General features: G+C 44.4%; 1 protein-coding gene across 7 annotated transcripts in view; it reads left to right on the plus strand.

Annotated features, from left to right (window-relative positions):
• klc3 (kinesin light chain 3) overlaps positions 1 to 23,217 on the plus strand; it is a 72,133-nt gene extending 48,916 nt beyond the window's left edge. For 6 of the 7 annotated variants that reach the window (XM_048522396.2, XM_048522393.2, XM_048522397.2 and 3 more), the window contains 6 exons: positions 6,606 to 6,673; positions 7,540 to 7,645; positions 11,520 to 11,654; positions 17,398 to 17,528; positions 18,097 to 18,163; positions 19,142 to 23,217. In XM_048522396.2, coding sequence (XP_048378353.2) covers positions 6,606 to 6,673; positions 7,540 to 7,645; positions 11,520 to 11,654; positions 17,398 to 17,528; positions 18,097 to 18,163; positions 19,142 to 19,231 — 597 coding nt within the window. In that variant the 3' untranslated portion in view covers positions 19,232 to 23,217. The remainder of the gene's footprint in view (positions 1 to 6,605; positions 6,674 to 7,539; positions 7,646 to 11,519; positions 11,655 to 17,397; positions 17,529 to 18,096; positions 18,164 to 19,141) is intronic. The other variant, XM_048522399.2, reaches the window with a different exon arrangement.
• Positions 23,218 to 25,399: the final 2,182 nt, after the last annotated feature.

Raw genomic sequence — 25,399 nt, forward strand, 5'->3', positions numbered from 1 at the left:
CATGACCGATCCTAAATCGACCTGAGACAGCTGGTCCCCTGCCAGCTTCCAATTGTCAATCAAGGTCAGCTGCAGGGGCAGAATTTAATTTTGAACTTATCACACCTGGAGCTAGCTGGCAAGGATAGAAAAGCAGCCTTGGCTGCTTGCATGTGGCCTGAATTCTAAGGTCCAGAGCCCGAAACTGAGATAAGTAATGAGCTGAATTCCAGGCAAATAATTCCGAGGCAGAGAAATAAACCGATTTGTATGCACTGAAGGCTTATGGAGAAATATTGGTGGTATAGCATTGAGTTAGAGGATCAGACATGATCATTAAATAATAGCAGGCTTGATGGGCTGAATGGCCTTCTCTTGCCCCTACTTTCCTTGCTACTATATATCACTATGTAAAGTATCGCATGAATTAAGTGCGCCCATTATGAAATGCAGAAACGTCAAAGTGGTTGACGTGTAAGGTACAGAACCTGATGCTGAGATGATTGTTTGGGCTTTTAGTTCCAAAGCCCCCAGTTTTTGCACCAATATAGTTTCCAACTTTAAATGTAATTGAAAGTGAGCGTTCTGGATATGGATATAGGTCATGTTTAAGCTGTGAAGGTGAATAAAAGGAGGACTACAAAGGTGATTCTGAATCTGAGGACTTCGGCAATGAGGAAAGATCAGAAAAACTAGAACACTTCAGCCTCCGAAGGGGTGGGCCTTGTAAAAGCAGATGTACTATTAAACAGGCAAGAAAATGTTCCTGGCTTGCACAATACTGTAAAGCGTGATCATAAGGCAAGGGACACAGATTAAAATGGATAAATGGGTGAATTTTTGGTTGCATTTTTCTTTTGGCGAACTTTAAATTCAGAGCACTCAACCCTTGTAACAAGCATCCAAGAGACTGAAGCCAAAAGTTGTTCAAGACCCAGGTGATTGCTGTGATAGAGGAAATGGTGTGCTTTGGGCAGGACAAGCAAGCAATGCAGTGATCTTATAGATTTTAATTAGTTGATGATACAGTCTAGGCAGAAAAGCTCTTTTTAATTTGTAGAAAATAGTTTTGTGAGTAACTTTGACCTTTTACAGTAGCCTCTGTTGTTGTTAACATGCTCAGTTGGCGGGAGCAGCAGCAGCAGCTATTTCTCTCCAGTAACATTTTGAAAGCTAGAGAGCCATAAGTATAAGATGGTCACCAATAAATTCAGTCAGGATTTCAAGGGAAACTTTTGCAAGCCAGAGTGTGAAACTCATTTAACACAATGGGTAGTTAAGGTAAAATAGGATTGTTGCTTTAGGAGATGGCTGGAGCACCAACGAAGGAGAAAGGAATAGCAGGTTCTGTTGATAGAACAAGATGAGGGGAGATGTTTTATTTGTAGCGATTGGAACCATAGCCAGGTGGGTCTCATTGACTGAGATTCTTGATTGGGATTGTTAATCTGTGCCAGTCAGGGAGCCCTGGCTGTCAGAAATAAACAGGAGTGTCTCAGAGTCCTCTCCCTCCAAGGGCTGGCTCTGAGCTGTCTGGTCAGAGCCCATGTGCTGTGCACGTGTAAATGAAGGATGACTCGGTGATAAGATACCGGCCTCTCTGCAGTTATTTCACTCAGAGATAAAATACAAAAACTAATTGGGCTGCATGAGCTGCTTCTGTGCCAAAATCTGAACAAAACTACCTAATTGAAAGGACTTTAGCCTAACTCAGTCACAAAATGGCAAGACTCAACAGTCAACAAGCATCCAAAACTAATCTGCATCTGGGCAAGTTGCAAAGAAGTGATTTGGTTTTAATTCCTGCTGTGCAATATTTAGCACATAACAAAATTTATGTTTGCTTGACTTTGAATTTGGTAACGGCCTGGTTCTTTGTCTGATGCAGTGTTTTTGCTATTTGCACCAAACTATTTTGTAAAGTGTTGTTATTCTGTCAACAATAATGAGGTTTGTCTATTCATTCACAGGTTTATACAAAAGTGCTCTTAACATTTCAAAACAAAAGTCATTTTGTTTTTCTTCTTGTCCCCTCCCTTATCTAGGTTGGGTTGTACCATACTGTGTCCATCTGCATATACACTATCTGCAAGTCTTGCCAAATGTCACTTTGTACTGCAAAAACGTTATAACGATTTACACTTATTTGCATCTGTGAATTTTTCTGCTTGTTGAGGTGAGGGCTGTTAGTGCTAGGCTTGGGACGTCAGTGAGCCAGATGGGTTTTTATGACAATTGACAATAGTTGTCATGAACATCCCTGAGACCAGCTTTACATTCCAGATTTATTAATTGAATTCTAATTTCACCAGTGTCTATGGGATTTGAGCTCTGGTCCTCAGATCACTCATCCGTGCCTCTAGATTACTAAGGCAGGAACATTATAAAAGTACCACTGCCTCCGTTCTGGTTAGATGCAAAGGAATGCTCTCGTTGTTCCGGCCCAACTTCAGAAGAACTTCCTTTTGCTGACGTTGGCTTTTTGTCTTTTTATCCCCAATCTTGTTGCTCTTCTGAGCAACACTTTTTGACTATTCACACCAAGAGCTGGATGGAGACTCCATTCATGTTAGTGATTTCCACCTAGAGATTTTCATCCCCTCTGAACTGGATCTAAACCCAGACATAAGTGTTCTTGAGCTGGCCTCTCAATCAACTGCTGTCCCCCGATTCTAGTGACCCACCAAGGCCTCAGTTTTAGATTTTCTTTGTCACCCCCTGTTAGAAAGTAACTGCTCATCAGCTGATGTGGACGCACGCCAGGTACAGTCTACAGTCACCTGTCTGTTAGGGTTGTGTCCTTTCACCCTGTCCGTTCTTTTGAGAGTGCTACAGTCCCCACAAATGATATTTGTGAGTTACTTTCCACCCTAAATGCCCCTCCTCCCTGAAGTTTTGATTTCGGTTGCGGCCCCACAGTTCACAGAACCTGTCCTCGCCCATGTCTGTGTCAAGGCCAGGTTGCAGTGGTGAGACTCTTCCCTGCCCCAAGAGCCACATCAAAACCAACCCTATTTCCACCCATGACCCAGTGGAATAGTAGAACAAGTTCAAGGAGCTGCATGGCCTACTGTTCTTGTATTCATGTCCTTTCTCAATGTAACCAACTTACTGTTTTCAGGAACATCGCCTTATAGTGATTAGCAGATAGCGCTGTGTTCCCCACCCTCCCAGTCTTTGTTGCTGGGCATTAATGAGTGCAATAGGTAGCATTCCTGTGACCGCTCATCAATGTGCTCAACGCAGACCGGGGATCAGATCTGAAATCTTGCAAGGTATCTGGATCTGAGAATCATTCCATTCTGTTACAGTTATCCACTGAACGAATTACCTGTCTCTTTAAATTACTCGATACAACAACTGTTGGGTTGATAATCGTTTGGCACAACCCCTTAATAAAGCTTCTCGTTACAGGAAAGTTACATGGTATCACCCACTCAGTGCCCCACAAAGTTGCCAGAATCTGAAATCTGTTAAAGTGTACAAAGGTCCACTTTGGTGTCACTGTGGTTTCGATGTAACCTAACTGTATTTTCTCTCTTTCGTGTCCCTCAGGAAGGTGTTTCTTGAACTCCCTCTTTCTCTGCCTGCCTGGTCTTTTCTGTCCAAATCACTCTTCCCTTTTGCTGCATTTGCACTATTTCATTGAACCACCTGGGAACTAACTCATCTGATTTTTCAGAACTAAATCCTAAGTATTTCATTGCATAATGGCAATATATGGTGCCAGGCAGTGTAAATTCTAGTCCCCTGACTCTCACTTCAAAAGTCAACCGAAACACCATTCAGCATCACAGTCAACAGCAACTTAGCCTCTGTTCTGATTCCTATTCTAGGATATGGAGGGACAGGAAGCAATAGTTTCATGATTTTATTTTAAAAGTTAAGACCAGCGAGTAGAGGTTTAGGTCCACAGTGTGACCACGCCTTGCGTTGAAAGAAAAATAGGTCAACAGAGAAGAACAAGTAAGTTTGTACAGGAAGCATTTCTGAGAAGGTTCACTTGTCTGATTCCTGAGATGTGAAGGGATTGCCTTATAAGGAAAGGTTGAGTGCGTTTTGAGTCTATGCTCATTGGGGCTTTGAAGAATGAAAGGTGATCTTATTGAAATATACATGTTCTTGAGGAGTGCTTGGCAAATTAGGTGCTGAGAGGGTGTTTCTCCTCATGGTGGAGATGTAGAAACAGGAGACACAGTTTAAAATTTAAGGCCCTCCCTATTAAGATGCAGATGAGGAAGAATTTCTTCTGAGGGTCATCGATCTTTGGAATTCTCTATCTCCAAAAGCCGTGGAGGGCAGATCATTGAATATATTCAAGGGTGAATTAGACTGACTTTTGATCCACAAAGTGGGCAGAAGTTATGGGAGGCAAACAGCAAAGTGGAGTTAAGGCTTCAGTCAGATCTGCCATGATTTTTCAAATGATGGAACAGACCTGCTAGATTAAATGGCCTATCCCATTCCTGTCTCTCATGATCTTCAAACCTCTGCAGATTAGAAGTGGGAGGGAAGAGATAGGATGGAGAGAAGACTCTGTTTAAGGATCAGGGAAAAGTAGGTGAAGGTGAGAAATGTCTTGCATACAACACAGGGAGCAGGCAGTGCAAAACATTTGGATAAGAGGAAGATGTTTGAACAGATTGTGCATGACTGGATCCACAGTGGAATATGAGCTTCCAGCTGATATTCCTCTTGAGTTTTAGACATGCAGTCGTCTACACCCAAGAACAGCTTAAGGGAGATCTGCACACAGTATGTCCCAATCTGTCTGTCTGAATTGAATTGGTAAAGTTAGGATCCCTGCTTTAAGGCTTGCAGCTTTGCAATCTGCTGCAACATTCAACCCCAATCTTCAGCAAAACCCTCATTGCTGTTCAACTCTGGCAAATTGCTGGAGCAGCAGTGTTGCTGGAAGCTCATTGTAAACGGTGCAGTTTTTTGGCATATTCCCTCTGATGTGGCAGTAATAAGAAGCTAATTGTGATACCTTGGAAGAATTTTAATCATTATTTTGTAGAGTTTTTTTAATGGAGTATTTTATTCTAACATATTCCTTTATTTACCCAAATTAAGGTGAAAAATGATTCTTGGGAATTGCAAAGGCCTCTTTAAGCACTCTAATCATTTCTGCCATTCAACTGAATCATGATTGGTCTATAACTCAACTCCACTTACTTTCATTCCATACATACCCTTCCCAAAGGGAAATCTAATTCTCTGTTGGAATTTTCCACCCCGTCTCAACAACTTTTAAAGGAGAACATTCCAGACTTCCACTATGCTTCTGTGCAAAGAAGTGCTTCCTCACTTCACCCTTGAACAACCTGTTTTATTTTTCCTTTATTCACTTACGAGACAAGGGCGTCACTTTTAGGCAGCATTTATTGCCCATCCCTAATTGTCCAGACGGCAGTTAAGAATTAACCACATTGCTGTGGGTCTGGAGTCACATGTAGGCCAGCCCAGGTGAGGTTGGCAGTTTCCTTCCTAAAGGACATTTGTGAGCCTAACAGGTCTTTTCCTGACAATCGATTCATGGTTACCACTAGATTCTTAATTCCAGATATTTATGGAATTCAGATTCCACCATCTGCTGTGGCAGGATTCGAACCCAGAACATTATCTTGGTCTCCAGATTAACAATCCAGTGATAATACCACTAGGCCATTGCCTCTCCTGGTAGATCTATCTGACTGTAGATGTTTTGAAATCAATCTGTTCTGGTGTGTCGATGTGATGGGAAATGAACCTGGTCTTTTTGGCTCAAAGGTAAAGCTGCTACCACCTTCAGAACCTAGCCCTAATTCTATGTTTATAGTTCCTGGTCTTGGACTTGCCCCACCAGATACATTGGTTGCTCTCCCTTCCCAGTTAAATCCTTTTAATCACCTTTAACCATCTAAGTTAGATCATCTTTTAATCTTTATACCTGCTGAGACAATGTTTGTGTGATGAATACAGAATGACAAGGTTCTCTGATAAAATTGTACTGTTTCCTCTCAGTTTATTATTACTTTTCCTAAATATTCCAAATTGCTTAATGGATAGTGAATTACCATGAAGTGATTAACTGACATAATTAGATGTGATGTTTGCAACCCAATGATACAAAGCAGCATCATAATTTAAACTGTGTTGGTTGGAAGATAAGCACTGGTCGTGGTGTAACCTTTTATACTTTCCTGCTGTGAATGGGAGGAAGCATGTCCTCTGTGTTACTCCTAACAGTATTAGGGACTGATGAGAGTTTCTTTGTCATTTGAGAAAGTTACATGACAGTTTACTCACAGCAAGATCCCTTCCTGTGTGTCCCATCTTGCTTGGTTGGTGTCCACCTACGTTTTAATCTTGGGACTTTGCTTATACATTTCAGAGTCACTTGTCCAAGAAAAGTTGAGAGAGGATTTAGCAGAACCATGGAAAAAAACACTTCTCCTCCCTCTGAACCTTTGCCGTCATTCGTGGCTGATCTGTACCTCAACTCCTTTTTGAGTTCTTTCTACTTAAATCCCTTTGATTTTGCTCTTTCTTTCTTTCTTTCTCTCTCTTTCGCTCTCTTCCGCTCTCTGGAGATAAATGAAATGGGACCCTTTGAAAAGGATTCCCCGTTCTCTTATATTTAGGGCAGACTAACTCCTGCGGACAGCTGCTGGGACCATCTTGAGCGTTCAGCCTACTGCACAGCATCCAGGTACTCTTACTTCTGTTTCACTTTCAATATCGTTTAGTTTTGCTGTTGGGAAAACCCAAACAAGATTTTTTAATGGTGATTAAAAAGTTCAGTTGCCAGGATTCAGTCAAGGGGATGGAAAGATATGCTGAGAATCCGCGTTGGCAAGTTTGGGGCAGCATGGCAGCACAGTGGCTCAGTGGTTAGCACTGCAGCCTCACAGCACCAGGGACCTGGGTTCAATTCCAGCCTCAGGCGACTGTCTGTGGGGAGCTTGCACGTTCTCCCCGTGTCTGCGTGGGTTTCCTCCGGGTGTTCCAGTTTCCTCCCACTGTCCAAAGCTGTGCAGGCTAGGTGGATTGGCCATGCTAAGTTGCCTCAGTGTTCAGGGATGTGTAGTTTAGGGGGTCAGTGTGAACTTGTTGGGAAGAAGGGCCTGTTTCCACACTGTAGGAATTATTTTAAAAATGCCCTGCTTATTCAATCTCTGGCTTTGTGCTCCTGTGATTCACACAGTTTCTGACAGGAACCAAGCTGTTCTTTCTCAGCATTGTCGAGCCCCTCCAGCAAGAGAGACCAGTGCCTCAAATATTCTACCATTGGTTTTAACATTATTGTGTCCGGGTCTCTCGGTTTTGTTAATATCGAGCAGAGCACAGAGAGAAATGCAGTGTGAAAGGTAGTCAGACCTCTACCTCTGATCCATGGTTTATGTCTTCCTCACAGTTGATGAACAGGGCGGGGTGTGGAAGGGGAGATTTATTTGAATGATGCCAGGAATAGGAGCTAGGATCATCTGCATTATAATGCAAAATGTATGCTAATAATGTTTTTGTTCTCTTAACCAGAAGCTGGATTTAAACATTGACAGAATCTACCCTTTTCAGTGATACAGCAGGACTACCTGATGGCGACAGAACTCTGCGGTTACAAAAGGAAGGGACTGAGATTGTTCTGATCCACAACAAAAGGGACCCAGATTCTACACTGAAGGTAGTTATAACCCAGCCTGACCCAGTTTTAGATACCACTGTGGTTGTCCCAAAATTGATGCAGTGAATCTCCTGGGAATTGGCCCTATATTGTTGCTGTTCTCTTCCCTCCCCCATTGTCAGATCACACAGCAGGACTAGTGCATGTGGCAGTGGTGTCTGGCAAGGTTCAAACTTTCATCAAATATGTTATGGACAAAACCAGACCACCTCCACGTACCTTAAGTAGGTAACCTAGACCCTACCCTTTTTATTTTAAAGATAAATGTGAGTTGCGATGTTCCAGATGCAATTTTATTGGTCCAACTCCTCAAAGTTAAGCAAACCACAATTTATTCAAACACTGTAGATAAAATACGACAAAAGAAAGGGGAATACAGAATAATTTAACTCTACTGGAAAACTTGTCAGAATAATAGATTACTTTACTACTTAACAGTAACAGTAATACCCCATAAACATACCCTTGGCAAAAGGCAAATTCAGAAAACAGACTGGCTGGCTCACATGCAACTCCTGCAGCAGCCCAGGAGGAAAATCATCCAGAGGAAACTGAGATTGTAGCATCTGGGAGCGATTTACTGCCTTCTAACCCTGCTGAGACCGCAGCAACAACTGCTGAAAGCTAAACTTAAAATCTCTGGTCTGTGGGAGCTTGACCACACCCATTCAGGCTGCATCTATTGTTCCAGCTTTTTAAAAAAAAAACCCAAGATTTCACAACTTGTTTATCTTCAATAGACTGCTCAGTATTTGTTCCCCACTCTCTCTCTGAAAGAAACCAGGACAAAAATACACCTGTTAAAGCCACAGTATTGTCACAGATGTTTAAGCTCCTTGATTCCATTGTCCCTTGTTTGACCTGCAACTTAGCGTTAACTTATCATTCCAGTTGTGACCTTTCAGTTTGGGTGCGAGAGTTCCAGGTTTTCACTCCACTCTGTGCAAAGACATTCTTCTTGACATTGCCTCTGAATGGCCTGGCTGGAGTTTAATGCTAATGCCCCCTTGTTTTCAACTTCTATGCCTACCTGCTCCACAATTATCAGAGGCAATAGCTTCTCTCTCAATGCTAGGGAGCTTTTTAATCATATTTAATCAATTACATCACTGCTTAATCTTTTATACTCAAGGGAATGCTCCCTTAGTCTATGCTCATTATCTAACCCATAATCTCACTTATCTTTGGCGAATGTACACCGTATTTCTTCCAAGGTCACAGTAATAGAGTCGTACATAATAGAAACTGCCCCTTCAGCTCACCATGCCTGCGCCTAACAACAAACATCATGATGCCACCCACAGATTGCAGGAACAGCAACTCATATTCTGCCTGGGAGCCCTCCGGCCCAATGGTATCAATGTGGATTTCGCCAGCTTCAAAATCTCCCCTCCCCCCACTGCATCCCAAAACCAGCCCAGCTCGTCTCCACCTCCCTAACCTGTTCTTCCTCTCACCTATCCCCTCCTCCCACCTCGAGCCGCATCTCCATTTCCTACCTACTAACCTCATCCCGTCCCCTTGACCTGTTCATCTGACCTATCCCCTCCCTACCTCCCCACCTATGCTCTTCTCTCCACCTATCTTCTCCTCTATCCATCTTCGGTCCGCCTCCCCCCCTCTCCCTATTTATTCCAGTTCCCTCTCCCCTTCCCCCTTTTCTGATGAAGGGTCTAGTCCTGAAACATCAGCTTTTGTGCTCCTGAGATGCTGCTTGGCCTGCTGTGTTCATCCAGCTCCACACTTTGTTATCTTGGATTCTCCAGCATCTGCACTTCCCATTATCTCTGATCAAACTACTGTAATCCCACTTAACTGCACTTGGTCCACAGTCTGCTATGCCCTGGCAGTTTAAGTGCTTGTCAAGAAGCTCCTTAAATATTGCGAGAGCACCTGCCTCCAACTTCTCAGACAGCAAATTCTATATTTCTGCCACCTCTGGGTAAAAAATTTTCCTTGGGTCCCCTCGAAACCACCTACTCCTCACCTTGAACTTATGCCACCTAGCGAGTTCATCTTTCTTGAGGGCAGTGCCCAGGGAGAACACGGAACTATGAAGTGTACAACTGAACTTTGGGTACAAGGCAATCCATGTTTGTTTTAACCTCGCTACACCAAGACTGTGTTGGGGGTGGGGGGTAAAAACCTGAAATAGTATCTGAGTGTGAAGCTGGAGGTGCACAGCAGGCCGGGCAGCATTAGAGGAGCAGAAAAGTTGACGTTTCGAGCCAGGACCCTTTCTGAAGAAGGGTCCCAATCTGAAACGTCAACTTTCCTGCTCCTCAGATGCTGCCCGGCCTGCTGTGTTCCTCCAGCTCCATACTGTTAACTCTGACTCCAGCATTGGCGGCTCTTACTACCTCTGTCATGGTACCTGTTCGTAATCTATGACCACTCCTCCCTAACTGCAAGAAGGGCAAGTGGACTTCCTTGTTGAGTGGCCAGCGTGCTGTTGGCTTGCATTTGAGGGAGATAGAACGGTATCATCTTGATGTAACCAGTGCCAAGCAGCACATTCTGCAGAGCACAAGAGAAATCTGCAGAGTTGGTGAAATTATCTTCAGTAGTAAGTGTTGTGTATGTCAGAAGTATGTGTTTCTGATCTAGATATTAAAGAAACACACTTGTTAAATGGCCCAAGTATGTGTGACTAAATGACAGTTAAAATACACTGTGAAAATTAATTATGTTGAGACAGCAGAATAATCGGGCACTAAATAGCGGCCGAGTAAGGCTTGCAGACTGCCACAAATAATGTTGTAATTGTGTCAAGGCCTGTACAGCACTAGGCTTACGAAACCAGGCTGTAATTTTCCTCAGAGTAAGAACTGCTAATGCTGGAGTCAGCGATCACAGTGTGGAGCTGAAGGAACACAGCAGGCCAGGCAGCATCAGAGAAGTAGGAAAGTTGACGTTTCGGGTCGGGATCCTTCTTCAGAAAATGAAGAAGGGTCCTGACCTGAAATGCCTACTTTCCTACTCTGATGCTGCCAGGCCTGCTCTGTTCCTCCAGCTCCACACTCTGTTATATGTGTAATTCTCCTCTACTGTTTTCCCACTGAATATAATTCCTGGTTGCTGGCTAGCCTACATCTGAGACGGCTAGTCATAATGGTGAGATCATAGCTAACCTTCTCTGTGCACAGACCTCTTGATATTGGGCTTCATTAATTCAATAAAAGGCAATATTAAAATGCAAGTTCTTTCTTTCACTGCTTGTTCTTACACTCTCTCCCTTTCTTCTGATTTAAAAACATGATATTTCAATTCTTTTTCTTTACTCCTTCCCTTACCATGGAAACAGAGGGCAAATAGTGGCATTATAGTTCCCTGTTGGCACATAAAACCACCTAACTCATGCGCAGCGGTGTATGTACCTTGGAGCTGGAGGCATAGTGGTAACATCGTGGGACTAGGAATCCAAAGGCCAAGGCTAACATTACAGGGAAATGGGTTCAAACCCTGGTAGATTTTAAGTTCAATAAATAACAAATCAGGAATTCGAAGGCAAACTGAACAATAGTGACCATTGATTGTTGTTTAAAAACCTACCTTTAGGGAAAGAAATCTGCCCTGCTTTCTGAGACACCAACCCACAGCGATGTGGTTGATTCTTAACTGCCGTCTTAAATAGCTGAGCAAGCCACTCTGTTCAAGAGCAGTTCGGGATGAGCAATAAATGCTGACCTCGACATTGGCACCCGCATTGCCATTGAAGAATAAATATAAATATACATCTCTGGGTACATCTATCAAAGGGCACATGAACACACCAATTATTTGAAGTGATGTGGAATCATTGGCAGCTTTATCCTGTTGAATGTTCCTGGTATCAGCAATGCCCACTTACTGATCCATCTGTGATCCTTTATAGGTACCAGGTGGCACATCTAACACTGGCCCCTGGAGGCGGCCTTTCCGCTGTGACTACCTGGATGCTACCGCTGTGATATTTGCAAATGGGCCAGACGGCTGCGAGGAAGTGAGTATGGGGCTGGAATGGAATGGGGTAAGTACACCATAAGGTTAGAAATTCAACATAAAGAACCCTTCCAGTACTGGAATAATCAACGACTTGGGGCCTGACTTTTACCATGTTAGAGGGAGGTATTATGGGATGCAGCTGGGTTAGGGAGGGGGCGGTGGCATCACAAATTAATTCCTGCGTTAGTGTGAAACCTGGTCAGTGCCAGGCTTGTTCCAGTTGAGTGTATCTCTCAAAATACAGTGCAGAGTATGGGGGGTCCCAACTTGTGAACACTCGTACTCGAGAACGCAATCCCAAACAGGGATGTAATTTTAAAGGTTTGATATGTGGAAGTTTCCTGGTACTTCTGTATGGCTATTTTATACGGCCTTGCATTATGTTTTGACTTGCAAACTGACTCAAAGCCAGAGCCCATTCACAACCCGGGGATTACATGTGGTTTGTCAAGTGTGGGAGGTCATGTGGGCAAGTGACACTTGACACTTGTTACCATTGTCATTCATCTCCCACTGTTGCAGCCTCACTAATATCTTAATTGCAAAACCCCAAAGTGAAAGACTTGAGGCCCAATGTGCAGGATGCCACCAATTTTGAGAAGTGTGGAAGGGAATGTAGGATAAGTCTGAGTACAAAGCCAGGAGTAAAAGCCATTGGAGTAAAGGGAAAAGAGGAAATCTGGGATATGAGGGTAAAAAATAGCAGATGATGGAAATTTGAAATCGGACAAAATTTGCTATAAGTACTCAGCAGAACAAGCAGCATATACGGAGGGAGAAACAAAGCTTGCATTTTAGCACGATAACTTCCCATTGAAACAGAAGGAAGATAATCCTTTGGAAGTACAGAACTTGAATATTGCTGAAAAGCGACAGGTTTTGTCAATGCATTTTTATATTACACTCCATGAGGACAATTCACAAGAAATTCCACAAGAAAATGGAAAGTAAATTTATACTGTATGAGAGTAAAGTGCTGATTGATTGAGGCATTGCCATGGAGAATGCACCAGCCAATGATACATAACAGTTAACCACCAAGTTTTGTTTAAATTTTAAACCAGGCACGTTGACTTTGGTCACTGTATCTTGAGATAAAACCAGAGAATGGTGGTCACCCAAATTTACTGAGTTGAAATAGATGGCTCAGCAGCTAGCACTGCAGCCTCACAGTGCCAGGGACCCAGTTTCAATTCCACCCTCAGGCGACTGTCTGTGCGGTGTTTGCACATTCTCCCTATGTCTGCATGGTTTTCTTCTGGGTGCTCCAGCTTCCTCCCACAGCCCAAAGATATGCAGGTTAGGGTGGATTAACCATGCTAAATTACCCATAGTGCCCAGGGATGTGTAGATTAGGTGGGTTTCGGGGATGGATCTGGGTAAGATACTCTGAGGGTCGGTGTGGACTTGATGGGCTGAATGGCCTGTTTCCATACTGTGGGATTCTATAAATAAATGCAGTGTGCTTACATGTTCTTTCGGTCTGCAAATAACAGAGCCCTGTGTATTAAAACATGTTGAAAGTGCACCACATTGCAAGCCCAACTAACAGTTGTAAACTGCTTAAATACACTGAAGATTATTTAGCAAAGGATGTTCAATAACAGAACCACATCTAATGTTGGGCACTGTTTTGCAGGGATGGACTGGGTACAGTCAGTATCTTGATTGCTGCAAACAGCCCGAAGATAGAAGAGAGTAAATTGAAATGTCACAGCACTGTGGGTGTGCTTACACCAAGCTGACTGCAGGAGGCAGCTCAGCACAACCTCCTTAAGCATAATTCAGGATAGACAACAGTACTAGCCCAGCCAGCAAAGCTCACAGAGTTTTTAAGCCGGAGAAGGGAGCATAGAATAAGACAGTTTCACTCTTCTGTTCTTTCCCTGTAACCCTGCAAGTTTATTTCCCTTAAGTTTCCATCCAGATTCCTGTTGAAATCATTCATCATTGCCACTTCCAACTCCATAATAGGCAGATGTTCCAATCCTTCGCCACTCACTGCCTAAATATCTCTCACCTTCACCCTGTGTCCTCTCTTCCATCCACCATCAGCAAATGGGAGCAGTTTTGCTTTGTGAACTCTAAGTATTTCATAATCTTATATCCTCCATCAAATCCCTCCTTGTACTCCTTTTCTCCAATTGTATTTTCTCACCGCTGGTGTGCTAGGCATCCTGGAAGAGTTTCTCCAGATATAGGCTTAGTAATTGGTCCTACATAGGCTTGGCCTTTAAACAGGATAAAGAGTTGGGGGGAAGAATGCTGAGTATGTTTGAGAGAACCATACTCACTTTTCTTGGAGTGTCAGCCATGGAGGGGGAGTTGAAGACTTAACTTTAATTTTATGGAAATGAATAAAGGAGGTCTACAATTTAGTTGATGGTGGAGAGAATGTTGGGGGCGACACTATCTTCCAAGGAACTGAAATGAATTAAGGTTTTCAGCATTTCATTCAAACGCTGCAAGAAGACTTGGTCATTGTGCTCCAAGAGCTGGGAGTGCAGACTGAGGAGCCAGCAGCAGAGGTGTAGATGGTGTGGCTGGCAGTGGAGATTATGGATTTAACATCAGCTGTGGCTCAGGTGTTGGCCTGAGTCAGAAGTTTGTGAATTCAAGTCCCACTTTCGAGACTTGAGCACAGAAATGAAGGCCGACCCTCCTGGCACCATAGCAATGCCCTGTCAGAGATATTGTCTTTCAGATAAGATGTTAACCTGAGGGCTTGTCTGTTTCCAAACGTATGTAGAAAGTCAACATGACTCAATTTTTAAGGAGAGCCTTCCCTGGTGTCTTGGACCAATATTATTCCTTTAGTCAGCAAATGTTCTGGTCCTTACCTCAGATGGTTGTAGAAGCTTGCTGTGCATAAACTGTCTGCCACATTCCCAGCAATACAACAGCACTTCAAGAAACATTTCACTGGCTACACAGTGTTTTGGGATGTCTGCTTTTGGATAGGATGAAAGAAAAAGACTGAATTTAGAAGGTTGGGTGATGAACCATTTATGATGACATTGGCTATGAGATTGAGATAATGTCAGGTAGCCACAGACAGTGCGTTGGTATTCAGAAGGACAGGACTATCCCAAAAAGGTGTGATATCCTGTAGTTTTGTTCATTCACAGAACGTAGGTGTCAATGACCAGGCTACTATTTATTTACCATCCCTAATTACCCTTGAAAAGGTGGCGATGGTGAACTAGTGATAATATAAAAGAGTGGTGTGATGTAGTTACATGGGGAACTTGCAGATAGCTGTGTCCCTATGGGTCTGTTTCCCTTATAGCTGGTCACGGGTTAGGAAGGTAGTGTCGGAGGAATAGGGCAGCTCAAACCCTGTGAGAGTACGGGCATTTCCAATTTCGTTTTGGGATCTAATCTGTTGGAATCCTTTAAGGAAGGAGCACATGTTGTGGATAAAGAGGAAACCAGTGGCTATGCTGAACTTGGATCCCCAGAAAGTGTTCGATAGAATGCCTAATCAAAGCTTACTGAGGAAAAAATAAAAGCTCATGGTACTGGGGTAGTATTAGCATGGTTGGAAGATTGAATGGTTAATAGAATATAGAGAGAAGACATAAATGGATATTTCTCAGGTTGGCACTTTGTAACAAGTGGGATTGGTGCTGGGATTTAACTGTTTTCAATTCATGTCAGTGATTTTGGATGAAGCGATGGAAGGGATGGTTGCCAAATTTGCTGATGACACAAAGGTAGGTTGGGAAGTAAGTTGTGAAAAGGCCATAATGACACATAGGCATTAGACACAAGGGCACAGAGGCACGTAGATAGCTGCTTGAGTGGACAAAGATGCGCCTAATATAGTATAATGTGGGAAATTGTGAAATTATCCATTTTGAAAAGAAGAATAAAATAGAAACATATTATGCAAATTATAAGAGATTTCAGAGCTCAGATACAGAGGGATCTGGGTATGCTAGTGCATGAATTGCAGAAGATTACTTGCTGCACTTACATACTAATCAGGAAGGCTAATAAAATATTATCATTTATCATGCAGCATATTGAATACAGAAATCAGGAGGTTGTGCTTCACTTAAGCAAAGGCCACATCTAGCGGGCTTTAACAAAAACAGAAATTGCTGGAAAAGCTCAGGTGTAGCAGCATCTGTGAAGGAAAGAACCAGAGTTAAAGTTTCAGGTCCAGTGACCCTTCTTCAGAACTCAGACCCTTCCTCAGAACTCATACTCGTCCTCTAGAGGCCTGTGCTCAGTTTTTCAACTGCCACATTTTAAAAGCTGTAAATGTATTTCAGAGAAGGTTTTCCACTAAAAGGTAGAATGTGGAAAAGTTGGACAGGGTAGGCTTATATCCACTAGAGTGTAGAAGATGAAGAGGTGACTTGATTAAGGCATGGATCCTGAGGGGCTTAACAGTATAGACATGGAGAGGATGTTTCCTCTTGCTGGATAATCTGGAACTAGAATCTGTACTGCACCTGTCAACCATCCCAGGATGGGACAACATGGGGTTAGATCCAAACTAAAGCTCCCCCTACACTGCACCTGTCAGACATCTCAGACTAGGTACAGCACATGGTTTAACAATTAGGAGTTGCTGACTTAAAAGGTGAGGTGAATTTTGTTTCCCACAGAGGGCAATGAGTCTTTGGAACTTTCTTTCTTTGAAAGGTGGTGGAAGCCAAGTCCTTGAGTAATTTGAAGGCAGCAGTAGATAAGTTCTTGTTTTAAAAACGGTGGGGTGAGGGCCAGGCGGGAATGTGATCTAAGGTTACAATCACATTATGCCATAGTATTATTGTGTGCCCAAGCACGCTCAAGGGCTAAATGGCCTAGGGTTTCTTGTTTATATATTCAAATATGGCATCTGATTGAATTGACAGGCTTATTGGCTGCTGGGCAGGAAAAGTGGGATCGCCCCATGCCCATCAGGTGGTAGTAAGGCTGGTATGTGATGGGGAGGGGTAGGGTGTGGTGTGGGGTCAGTATATCATAAATATCTGTCAGTCAGTATTTCTGTTTGTAACGCCTGTCACACCAGACTCAGTTATGTTTGTTCAGCACAAGAAATCACTAAACAAGCATTTGTTAAAACTCTGTAATGATCTGATCTTTCTCCAGCCACACTAACCCCCTTTCTTTTCTCTTTTTCAGTCTCTTCGATGCAGAGACCTTCCTGATACTAACCCTTACCACCAAATGAAGACTGTATAACATTTACCTCAGTTCCTTCTCTCCCACTCTGTGACTGATGGCCTTTATTGTGTTAAGATGGAAGGGGGGGAGAAGGGTGTGTCAATTATATAATGCTTGTTTTTACTGCCTATAGTGTGATGACAGTGTCTGCCAAGTGACTGAGTAGGGATAAAGCCAAATGAAACTGTGCGTGTGCACTCTGAGACCATAAACAATCGCCTTAGTTGAAGGTGACTGTAAATAAACCTGTTAATTCAAGGTGTTTTTTTCTTAAAAGGTGTAATGAACAGCAGCTAATTAACCCAGTTTAAAAACTGTTCACTCAGGAAACCATAAAGAAAGTCTCCTGAGGTTCAGCTGCCTTCACTGTTTGCTGATGAATTGCATCAGGCAGCTAAAACTGTACAGTCTTCTCTGACGTAAAACCTGACATCATAAATGTAAATTGTTCTTCTGAAGGGATTTTTGTGAATTTATTTTCTTCCAAAGGCTTAGTTTGAATGTTTAACCTCTTGTTGCTGAAGGTTGATGTAATGCAATGAAGTAATGCCGTTTTATTTTTTTCGTTTGAAAATGTCCTGCTGTAGGACACACTCGGGAGTCTGAAACGCAGTGGATCTTTCACCAAACTCCGTGAATCTATTCGAAGAAGCAGTGAGAAGCTTGTCCAAAAGCTGAAAGGTGTCACAGCACAGGACACGAGGCTGAGAAACCCAGGGTATGCTCAGTCTTGCCTCTGATTTACAGGCTCACCCAATCTGCCTCCTGTATGCCTCTATAACCTCCTCAGTTCCCACAACTCCTGTGCTAATCCGGCCTGGAGGTGTTTAGTGGGAACAATGCAGAGGACACCTTTCTCTGTAACTAACCCCAGGCTGTCCTTGTTTGCTGATGGACAGTGTCAATGGATTTTACTTTCTGTTTAAAAGTATAGCGTAAGCTTTACTCTATAACTAGGTTTGTGCTGTTCCTGTCTGGGAAGTGTTTGATGGTGTAGATGAAGCTTTACTCTTGATGTAACCCCATGCTATCCCTGTTCTGTTTCTTCACTGGGAGTGTTTGCTAGAACATCCGAGAGTGTACTACCTCAGGGCACACTTACCCAGCATCCTATCTGGAGTGATCTGTGGGTTGACGTTTTGATGTAACTGGATTTAGCTGATGTAGCTGCCGTTGCTGGAGGCTGTTAGCGAGTTTAGAGCCTGGGAGCCTATCAGGGACTTTCTGGTGAGGCTGGGAATGGTACAGCAGGATAAATAATAAAGCCCTGTTCATTTCTCTTGCAGCATGAAACGAGCAAATTCCCTGAATGTTCTGAATGTGAGCAGCAGAATGGCTGGAGACACACAGCAGGTAAACCCTTTCACTACAAAGCACTCTTTGTACAGGCGATTTATATTCATGTTGATCAGTCACCCAACTCTTATTGTTATTGATAATGAAGTCTGTCAGGCCCCTAAGCCATCTGCACTGTTGCCCTGGGACCCACTGCTCTCGGCTGATAGATCCATGCAGTACTGTGTGCTGTGAAGCGCTGGGACCACTGTGCGGTACAGACTGAGTGCTGAGAGGCATTGGGACCACCATGCGGCACAGAGTGAGTGCTGTGAGGGGCTGGGATCACTGTGCGGTACAGAGTGAGTGCTGTGAGGCGTTGGGACCACAGTGTGGCACAGTGAGTGCTGTGAGAGGCTGGGACCCAAGGCCAGAGCAGTACCTGGTATCAACGTGGCCCCTTCAATCATGAGTTCAGGTGCTACTTACGCAGAAATACCTGGACTAATGCTCCCAGTTTCTTTGTTTGTTCACAGAATATGGGTGTCACTGACCAGGCTGCTATTTTGTTTCCTTTCCCTAAGTGCCCTTGTGAAGGTGGCTGTTTCTTTGTTGTACTCACTGCTCTCCCTCTCCCTCTTTCCCCCCTCACCCCTTTCTCGCTCGTGCTCTCGTTTTCTCGCTCGTGCTCTCGTTTTCTCGCTCGTGCTCTCGTTTTCTCGCGCTTTCTCGCTCGTGCTCTCGCGCTTTCTCGCTCTCGCGCTTTCTCGCTCTCGCTCTCGCGCTTTCTCGCTCTCGCTCTCGCGCTTTCTCGCTCTCGCGCTTTCTCGCTTTCTCGCTCTCGCGCTTTCTCGCTCTCGCGCTTTCTCGCTCTCGCGCTTTCTCGCTTTCTCGCTTTCTCGCTTTCTCGCTTTCTCGCTCTCGCGCTCTCGCGCTCTCGCGCTTTCTCGCTCGTGCTCTCGCGCTTTCTCGCTCGTGCTCTCGCGCTTTCTCGCTCGTGCTCTCGCGCTTTCTCGCTCTCTCGCTTTCTGTTTTCCCCCTTTCCCTCCACTGCAGCGACCTACAAGCAGCCTGATGGATTCCCGAGTTCTGAGCACCAGCCAAACTCACTTGGCACGTCGCAGCTCTCTGACCGACTCTGGTTAGGACACATCAGAAGCATCTGAATTGACTCAGGGCTCTGCCATGTATTCTCTGGCTCCCCCCAGCACGCCCTCCACAGCACATATGCACTACCCCCTCCCTGAACCACACTCGTGGACCATGGTGTAAGTTGCAGCCAAATCCCCTTCCTTCAGGGAGTTAGTATGCACTGCGTAGCTCCTTAACCTTTTATGGCACAAAGAGACCACGCAGCCCATCCAATCCTTGCCATCATTTACGCTCCACGTCAGTCTCCTCCAACCTTTCTTCATACTATCCCATCAACATATTCCCTTCAATTCCTTTCTCTCGTATTTTTATCCACCTTCCCCTTGAAATGGATCAATACTTGAAGACTGAAAGATGTAGGACCCCACAATCTTGTACCTTTTCAGGTAATATCCTATATTTGGAGCCTCCCACAGGTACCTCTGCTTTTCCCTTCCGAACACTGTCACAATTTGCCTCTCTCCCTTCGCTTCATTTGGCCAATTTCACAACCAGTGCTGACCATCTGTCTACAAGCCAGTTTTTTTTACACAGCACAGAAACAGGCCATTCGCCTCTGCAGATCCATGCTTGTGTTCATGCTGTACCCAAGCCTCCTCCCACCCCATTTCCCCACATCCTATGTCCCTCCTCATACTGATCTAACCACCCTGAAGTGCTGCTGTGAGACCCTGTGATTGTGGAACTCACTATCTAGCAGCCAGGTGACCATCACGTTGAGTTACCCGGGACATACACCCAGCTCACTGTCGCTGCTGCTGACAGGACAGTCAGGGCCGTCACTTGGATTTCTTTCGAGCCCTTTACGCTTTTCGTCATGATAAGCATTGTAGGCAGTTGTTCCCGGCTCCTAGTTTACTGCTCCCCGGGGACTCCTCATCCTGCTGAAGTACCACAGTCCCAGGCCCGGAGGTAGATGCAGCTCCCTGGAGAAACAGCAGCACTGGGTTGTGTCTGTCCCACCCTCAAGGGGGAGAAAGCCCAGCAGGAAAAGAAACAGTGACATCCTGGTCAAACCGGAGCTCCATTCTGAAGTTTGCAAGACTGGTTGGACCAGCATCTCTCAGTCCTGGCTTTGCACTCTACTGGATTTACCATCTGGACTGCGAGAGTCTTTACACTGACAAACCCTGGAGAGGAAACTGCCTGACAATCTGAAATCCCAACAGAAGAAAGCCTGGTAACCTTCATCTGATCAAGCAGCATCTGTGGGGAGAGAGTGGGAGTTGGAAGGCAAGGAAAGACTCAAGTTGTCAGCAGGATGAGCATTCACTTCTTGTCCATCAGCCCTGAGGGGGAGGAAATGGCAATGATCTTAGACATCATTGCTATTGCTCTCTGTCCCTGTAGTGTTTTCCAGCATTTTCTGCATTAACGAGGGAAGCAGTGGACAGCTCCCATTATGTTTCCCCTCACCCCATGTAAATCTCCTTCTTCAGCAGCTTGAGACAACCTCACTGCCACCGTCTGGGGACATTCAGGTTCAGTTTGTCTCCAGCCAGTGTTGCTTCGCTCCCTTTTCCGAGTGTCGAGCACTATAAGGTGTTGCAGTCACAGAGTAAACTCCTACAGAGGAGCTGCCGTGCACTTGAAACACCAGAACGTGTTGAAACTCTGCCCCAGGATGTGCCAAAACCTTTCTCTCACAATGTCCGATATTAAAACTGGAGACGAGGGCCCTGTCAGTGCCTGAAGGAGTGCTTCTCTAGATTTTTTTTGCACCCAAAAGGTTAACCTGCTCCTTTGTTGCTTTGAGATAATGAGCTGAAAGGCCCACAGTGGGCCTAGCAACATCTAGATCTGCATCTCACTCAGGGAAGCCCAGTTGAATCAGCCCTCCTCCTCCAATAGAGACCTTTTGATTCCTCTTCGGGGTATTTAACTGCCTCCTGTGACATAACCTGATCAGTCTGTGAACACTGACTCCCTAACCCCACTCCCCCTCCCAGGACATCCTTTTAAATACTGCTTCAGTACCCAGGAACATCCAGCAAATACAGACTCTGTCTCCCTGGAAATTAAAGCACGCTGCCCAGGGGGCTCTGTATTTATTTGCATAATCCCCTAGGAGCTTAGTAAATATGGAGATAATCAAGACACTAGGGAGGATTCAAGTATCCAAAAGGGAATTTGTACTGGCCCTTGTTCTGGGGACTTGCACATTATCTGATTCCAATGGTGTCCTTGGGAAGGGCCATCCACAACGCACAGGTACCTCTTAGCCTGTCAGTCACATTAAGGTAAATCCACGAGTGGTTTTGATGTTACAGAACTCAAGAACAAGTTCTTCACAAATATCTTTGAGGCTTTGTTGCAATGATTTGATGCATTTCAAGCAGGGGCTGAACACCAGTGCATGTGTGTGAGAGACAGAGTATGTGAGAGCACAAATCATCTGGGCTATGATGAATCTGGAGAGCCTTTAAGCTGCAGTGAATCCGGTGCAGAGATGCAAGTTCAGCCCACATGTTGGAAGGGAGCCTGCTGATGTAGGATGTCATTCCCAAATTCAGAAGGAGGAATTGGGATATGTCAGAGGAAGTGTGTTGGTGGGATATCAGGGAGGAGGGGGACAGAGCGGAGTGGAGGTGCTACAAAAATGAAACTGGAAGTCCTCCTTATTAATAGTAGCACAACGGTCCTGAGGGGAGCCCAATTTTCACATAGCAATTTTTTTGTGTCAGTGTTCGATTGGAATGGGGGAGACAGGCATGTCTCAGTGAGCACTGTTTTCCCCAAGTAGTAAATAGCTATAGATTCTCTCTCAGTACCTGTATCAAGGCCATTTGAAAAATATTTTATCACTTCTTCCAGCCCCACTGTGGGCCTGAACTTTTAGCATACCTCTAGTTAGTTGTTGTGAGGTGTTTAGTCATGTTCTGCATACTGTACCAAACTCCTGAAAATTGTGATTTTTGCAATGTTATTTATGTTTTGAGGAAAAAGAAATAGTACAATAAAAAGTTTATTTAGGATTTATTTTAAATAAAAGTGGAATGTAGTTTTGCTGAAGTGTCCAGTCCATCCCATGTGCAGGAGCATTTTCAGTGAACACAAAAATGGTTAAGATCAGTTGGAACACCCTAGCCAGTCCTACACTGCAAAGACAGACTGCAGTCGATTGCTGCTTTTTCATTCTTCACCATCCTGGGGCGTCAGGGGAGCTCACCTACCGAGAGGACAAATGTTGAACACTTGATATCGCCTGAACTCCACATCATTGTCAACACCAACGGAAGCAAGATACTGCGCATGCTGGAAATCTGAAATGAGAACAGACAGCGCTGGAGAAACTGCAGGCCTAGCAGTATGAGTGGGGAGAGAAACCAGAGTCAACATCTCAAGTCCACTATCCTCTCAAACCTGGAGGAAAGTATTGCAGCTTTAAAAGTGGTAACTCTTTCTCTGTCTGTCTCTCTCTGTGTGTGTGTGTGTGTGTGTGTGTCCACAGACCTTCTGAGTTTCTCCACCAATTTGTCAGTATCAATAACCTGGGTGTTAACAGATTGGATTTAATGGTGCTGGGCTCCCACAATGAGGAGGATCCACAATGGAGTCTCTCCGTTTTAAATGGGTGGCCCCTCCTGTCAGGGAGTGTGCATATTAACATGTCTGTACCAGTTGTATCTCCTGGGGATAAAGATACAATAAGCAAAAGCCTAGAAGATAATTTATAGTGAATTTTATCTTTTTGAATACTTCTCCATTGATTATAAAAGTAATAGCTTCACTGACCAAATCTAAAGAGCCATTTGACTAGGAGGTGCAGCTGGAGGCAAAATGTATTGTGACAAAGTCTTTGCCAACTCTGGGCTGAGTGAGTTCCCAATCTGAAATAAACAATATGGATCGTGGTTGTTCATTGTTAAAATGCAATTGGGGTCTGAATTAAATCATTAAATGTCAAAATCTGCTGCTTAAGCCAAGTCTGTTAAAACTGTGAAGGTAATTTTTTAAAAATTTGTTCAGGGGATGTGGCTGTCTGTGACTGGGCCCAGTGTTTATTGCCCATCACGAGTTGCCCCTTGAGAAGGTGGTGGTAAACTGTTCTCTTGAACTGCCCTAGTCAGTATAACATGGATAAATCCACAGTGCCCTTAGGCAGGGAATTCCAGGAACACAGATAATTAAATTGAGACAACAAGGTGTCGAGCTGGATGAATGCAGCAGGCCAAGCAGCATCAGAGGGACAGGAAAGCTGACGTTTCGGCTCTACACCCTTTTGAGCTGTTCAGTTACTCCCTGGTTCTTCCTCACAGCACTGCGAATGTTTCTATGTATTTATTCAAATCCCTTTTGAAAGTTACCTGCTTCCAACACCCTTTCATATGGTCTGGAATGCACCATGACCTGCTTCCAACACCCTTTCATATGGTCTGGAATGCACCATGACGCTCTTTTCAAATTCACTTGTGGGAATGTAGGCATTGCTGGTGGGGCCAGCATTTATAAGCCATCCCCTTGTTGCCCTTGAGAAGGTGGGGGTGAGCTGCCTTCTTGACCCGCTGCAGCTCATGTGCCATAGGTGGACCCTCAGGGCACTTCAGGAAGGAATTCCAGGATTCTAACCCAGCGACACCTGAAGGAACGGCGATATACGTCCAAGTCAGGATGGTGAGGGGATTGGAGGGGAACTTGAAGGGGGTGGTGTTCCTGTGTATCTGCTGCCCCTTGTCTTTCTAGATGGAAGTGGCTGATGGTTTTGGAAGGTGCTGTTTAAGGAGCTGATGAGCTGCTGTAGTGTGTCTTGTAGATAGTATACAGTGTTGCTACTGAACAGGTCATTGGAGGTCATTGATGAAGCAGCTGAAGAAGCTGCTCTGTGGAACTCCTGCAGACATGTCCTGGAGCTGAGATGACTGATCTCCAAAAACCATCAGCATCTTCTTTATGAGAGATAATGGGAACTGCAGATGCTGGAGAATCCAAGATAACAAAGTGTGGCGCTGGATGAACACAGCAGGCCAAGCAGCATCTCAGGAGCACAAAAGCTGACGTTTCGGGCCTAGACCCTTCATCAGAGAGGGGGATGGGGGGAGGGAACTGGAATAAATAGGGAGAGAGGGGGAGGCGGACCGAAGATGGAGAGAAAAGAAGATAGGTGGGGAGGTAGGGAGGGGATAGGTCAGTCCAGGGAAGACAGACAGGTCAAGGGGGTGGGATGAGGTTAGTAGGTAGGAAATGGAGGTGCGGCTTGGGGTGGGAGGAAGGGATGGGTGAGAGGAAGAACAGGTTAGAGAGGCAGAGACAGGCTGGGCTGGTTTTGGGATGTATGGCTGCACTGCATTTAAAGGAAAATCCTCAACTTTGATGACAGAAAATAAAAATTTGAGCTGAAAAGTTGCTTCAATCAAAACTGATTTTGAACACCACTATTTAATCTTACCTTGATCTCCTCTGCTGTAAGGAGAACAATCCTTGTTTCTGCTCTTTAAAATCACCTGTAGTTTTTTTTAAAATGACCAATCTATTAAATAAGTGGATAAATTACCCGTGTTTTCTAAATAGCTAATCTACGTGAATATCCCATTAAGGTGTGTCTGTGTCTGTATTTCTTTAGCCCTGGTAATAGCCTAGTAAGAAAATACTTTGAGAGCAAATATAGGCCATTAAGCCCCTCAAGCCTGCTCCACTACTCAACAGCTGATCTGATTGGGACTCAATTCCATATTCTTGCCAGCTTTGCCTCCACCTCCTCCTCTTCCCCCTCTCCCCAACCAATAATCTTTCACTCCCTTGTTACTCAACGTTTCTTGCTTAGCTATATTCAATGATCCCACCTCCACTGGTCTCTGTGGAAGAGCTCCAAAGACTTGTGACCCTCTGACAAAAAAATTCTTGTCTTTGTCTCAAATTAAAATGAATTTTTAAAAATTACGTGCCTTAGCTTGCGTCTCTCTCACAAGACAGAGAGAACTTCCTTTCAGCCACTTGATCAAGATCTCACAGGATTCTTTGTCTCTCCCATTCTAAACTCCAATGGGTAACCTTCATCTGCTACTCCTGCAAGACCCTGACAACCCCCCAAATGAGTACCACACCACAGCTCAGATCCAGCCAGTGATTAATTTAAAATTAAGCATACCTACCTTTGTTTTTAATACATTCAAACAAATGGTTAATAATGTTGGCTTGGGGAGAGTATTCACGTTTAAAGGGACA

The sequence above is a fragment of the Stegostoma tigrinum genome, chromosome 39, assembly GCF_030684315.1.
Source record: "Stegostoma tigrinum isolate sSteTig4 chromosome 39, sSteTig4.hap1, whole genome shotgun sequence".
Lineage (NCBI taxonomy): Eukaryota > Metazoa > Chordata > Chondrichthyes > Orectolobiformes > Stegostomatidae > Stegostoma > Stegostoma tigrinum.